Below are 4298 nucleotides of genomic sequence, written 5' to 3'. Positions count from 1 at the left end.
TCTTGCTTGCGCGTGTTTGAGATCATCATGCCTCCATGAAGAGCATCAAGAGATCATCAAGCCAGAAGGAATGTTGAGGAAGCAGAGGTACCTAATGCACCGAACGTGCAACCCTAAGGAGAAGTAACAAATGTTGAGTTCCCCAAGGCTATCCGGATACTAAGCCAAGTAGTGACTAAATAAGTCGGTAAACAAAGGGGAACTTTACAAGAAGACGGTAACTCATTGATGATTCATGAATTCGTGAGAATGAATCCTCCTAGTTTTACTGATTCAAGCACTACTAAGGATCCAGAGAATTTTACTGAGGAGCTAAAGAAGGTTTTTTTATGTAATGCATGTTTTTGATGCTATAAGGGTTGATCTAACTGCATATCAATAGAAAAATGTAGCTAGGATTTAGTTGTATTAGTAGAAGGATGGCATTAATGAGGATGCACCACGTCTGATTCGGGTTTGCTTTGAAGAAGCCTTCTTAGGGCATTTATTTCCCCAAGAACTAAAAGAAGCGAAAGTACAAGAGTTCCTCCTATTGAAATAGGACTCCTTGAGTGTACATGAATATGGGTTGAAGTTCACCCAGATGTCCAGCTATGAAGCTTTAAAGGTTAAAAACATGAGTAGCATAATGAGTTTGTTTGTCGCTGGTTTGGGTCGTTCTTCAAGCAAAGAGGGTAGAGCTGCAATGTTGATAGGAGACATGGATATATTCAGGTTAATGGCTTATGTGCAACAAGTTTTAAGGGAGAAGCTGAGGGACAGAGAGGTGTATAGGAACAAGAAATCTAAGACTTCAGTGAGTTTAGGCAGCATAAGGATTGTTTGAGTCGGCCAAACCATACACAAAAGGGCCCTGCACCATAATCTACTAGTGCTCCTGCGCCCAGAAACAAAGGTGAGCATTATGGATAGAATTGGTAAATATTAAAGGCTAGACCAACACAGTATGAAGGAAGTGTGGCACAAGGAAGAAGTTTGGCTAATGCCTGTGCTAAGTGTGGTAGAACCCAACCATGTTGCTTCAAATGTGGTCAGGAGTGTCACATCATGAGCGAGTGCCCTAAGAAAAAGCAAGATAGTCGAAATTCGAGAAACAAGAACCACTCTTCATCAGTTATTCCACTAGACATGGATGCACCTAAAAGATCCACTTCTGGTACTCGCTAACGGATAAACTACCTTTGTAATTACTAGCCGCCAAGAGCAATAGAACTCTCTAGATTTTGTCACGGGCATGATTAAAGTCTTTACTTTTGGTAATAATGTTTTACTAGACCCAGGATCAAGTTTATGTTTTATAGCTCCTTATCTTGCAAAAATGTTTGAGGTTCTTCCAGAGAAACTTTTTGAACCGTTCTGTGTTTCTACACTTGTTGGAATGTATATTCTAGTGGAAAGTGTCTATCATGATTATCCTATTTCTATCAATAACAAGAACACCATGGCTAACCTAGTGGAGTTAGACATGGTATATTTTTGTCTTTCTAGCTATGGATAGGCTCCGTGCCTGTTATGCATCAATAGATTCTATAAATTGACTTGTAAAGTTTATAATTACTAATGAGATAGTCATAGAGGGGAGTAGTAGTACAACAGTGCCTGAGGATCGTTGCATTTCATATCTTAAGGTGATAAAATTAGTTTCATAGGGATGTGTCTATCACTTAGTCTGAGTTAATGACTCAATTTCTGAGGTATCTTCCATTTAGTCAATTATTATACTAAAGGAGTTTCCTGAAGTTTTTTCAGATGGTCTACAAAGAGTCCCTCTTGAGAGAGAAATAGACTTCGTCATAGCCATCATTCCTTAGGCTCATCCTATATCTATTCTTCAATATACAATGGCACCAGCGAAGTTAAAAGAGTGGAAACATCTATTAGATAAAGGTTTCACTTGATATATTGTCTCACCCTAGGGCACTCTAGTCTTGTTTGGGAGAAAGAAAGATGGTTCTCTTAGAATGTGTCTAAACTACTGCTAATTGAATAAGGTTACTATAAAAAAATAAATATCCTCTCCCAAGGATATATTATCTTTCCGATTAACTTCAGCGTACCACCTGTTTCTCAAAAATTCATCTCAGATCTGGCTACCATTAGGTAAGAAATAGGGAATATGACATTCCAAAGACAACGTTTAGAACCATATATGGGAATTATGAGTTTTTGGTTATGTATTTTGGGATGAGCAATGCACCATCACCATTTATGGTTCTCATGAACAGAGTCCTCAAACCTTATTTAGATATGTTTGTTATCATCTTCATTGATTACATACTAATCTATTCAAGAAATGAAGAAAATCATTCTAGTGATCATAGGATAATCCTTCAAACAATTAAATATAAGGAGATGTATGTCAATTTCTCCAAGTGTGTGTTTTAGCTTATGTTGTGGCATTCTTAGGCCACTTATTTTCTGGCGATGGGATTAGAGTTGACAGCTAAAAGATATAATTATTTCAGAGTTGGTCTAGACCCACGTCCCAAACTTCTATGAGGATTTTATTCAGTTTGGATGGCTTCATAGAAGGTTTGGTGAGGGGTTTTCATTTCCTTTTACAAAGTTGAATTAGAAGGCAGTTCAGTTCCAACAGTTTGAAGCTAGTGAGAAAAGTTTTCAGGAATTGAGAATAGGTTGACTACTACCCCAGTGTTGACGTTACTAAAATGTGCTCAAGGTTTTGTGGTGTACTGTGATACATTGAACCCAAGAGATCTTTTTAAATCTAAAGTGTCGAGCAAATTATCTCAACCCAGAGAAAGGAAGTTATTTTAAAAGAATGAGCTAAAGTTTATTTTTGGAGTAGTATTGAGCACCGATGTGAAGATAATAATTCATACTATCTCAAGTCTCCATGTAAACAATGTAGACATCATAGGTATTAACGGGTAAAACTTTTAAGATGATCACATTAATTAAGCTAGTAGATTTACTAAGTTAAGGAATTCTATGCCATGACAAAGTATTGGACAGTTCTGGTAGCGTAGGCAAGATGTTGTATCACCACTTAGGCTCATAGTTGTGGTTGTCGGTTAAAGAATCTCCCACAAAAACTATATTACTTTCATATAAAATTAAAATTAAGTTTTTTATTGAATGTTCTTGAATGAACTGAGTTGTTTGCACTATTTTATAAGCCTTAAATATATTGCATGTGTACTTATTGGTTTATATTATGTTTGGTTTTATATGAGTTGAGCAAAGCAAAGGTAAGTCTTTCATCTTATTCTTTTGGAGTTTGTGTTTTTATTTAGCATTCCGACTTGCATATTCATACATTCAATGTACTGATGCCAGTTGATGTGCATCATCTCATGATGGAAACGTAGGTAACCAGGATAAGTTTCCAACGCCTCGTTGAACCAATTTGAGTTCTTAGAGAATCTTTTATTGCATTCTAGTCTTTTCATTTATTGAATGTTGAGGGGTTTGTCTTAACATTTACCATACTAGTATAGAGGTTTCATAGAATAGATAGTCAGTCAAATAGTTCAGTTTTGAGTCTCTTTTTATTTACGTATATTGTATTATAAGACTTTAGTATTGTCATTTTTTCCAAGATATTTTAATTCAAATAACCTTATTAGAATGTCTTCTAATTTTAAGTTAAGTTTTCCGTTAAGTTAAGTAAGTCAGGTTAAGGACCCGCTCAAGGCCAACAATGGTCATTGGGTGTCCGCCACGTGGAGGTTGTCAGCTTGGGGCATGACACTACTCAACTTTCTTCTGGGAAAATAATTAGAAGGTAAGATACCATTTGAAGTCTTGTATGGTTATAATTTTTTTTTTGAAAAATCTCAAAGTGTTTGGATACATGTGCTTTACTTATGTGCCATAGAGATAAAGAAAAAAGTTTGATAAAAGAAAATCTTGAATATTTTTTTGTTACAACATTGTTTCTAAGGCTTACATTATTTCTGAACCTCATACAAGGAATATTGTGATAAGTTATTAGTAGAGTGTATTTCATGGAAGATGAATAATGTAACTGGAAAGAAGAAAAACCCACATTAATTGCATAAAGTAAAATTCTACTATTGATATTACTACCGAAATTGAATTCTACATCTAGAATAGTCCTAAGAAGACGTGATCCCAGGCCGATACTTGACATGTACCCCCTCTTCCAGGTCCATCACAAGGAAAACGAAAACCAAGATTTGCTTTATCCGGTATCAAACGAGAACCGCGAGCAAATAGCACAGAGAAAATCTGGTGTGGAGCCCAGGCTAGCCAACAATGAGAAACGCCTTCCTCTTTTTTCTTGATTTAGGTGACGTAGTCTTATCCGATGA

The 4298-nt window shown here is 36.2% G+C and overlaps 1 protein-coding gene across 1 annotated transcript; it reads left to right on the top strand.

Annotated features, from left to right (window-relative positions):
• The first annotated feature begins 616 nt into the window (after positions 1-616).
• On the top strand, positions 617-1167 carry LOC138338406 (uncharacterized). The gene is made up of 2 exons (XM_069289363.1): positions 617-796; positions 931-1167. The coding sequence occupies exons 1-2, from the start codon at positions 617-619 to the stop codon at positions 1165-1167; spliced, it is 417 nt and encodes a 138-aa protein (XP_069145464.1).
• The last annotated feature ends 3131 nt before the right edge of the window (positions 1168-4298 follow it).

Source organism: Solanum lycopersicum, chromosome 9 (assembly GCF_036512215.1).
Source record: "Solanum lycopersicum chromosome 9, SLM_r2.1".
In the NCBI taxonomy this organism is placed as follows: domain Eukaryota; kingdom Viridiplantae; phylum Streptophyta; class Magnoliopsida; order Solanales; family Solanaceae; genus Solanum; species Solanum lycopersicum.
This window is presented reverse-complemented; position numbering and strand designations above follow the sequence as displayed.

Bases quoted from the DNA above. Each gene is read 5' to 3' on its own strand.
- LOC138338406 (XM_069289363.1), top strand. From the start codon at position 617: ATGAGTAGCATAATGAGTTTGTTTGTCGCTGGTTTGGGTCGTTCTTCA. The intron at 797-930 runs GTGAGTTTAGGC...TAAATATTAAAG, and splicing joins ACAAGAAATCTAAGACTTCA to GCTAGACCAACACAGTATGA.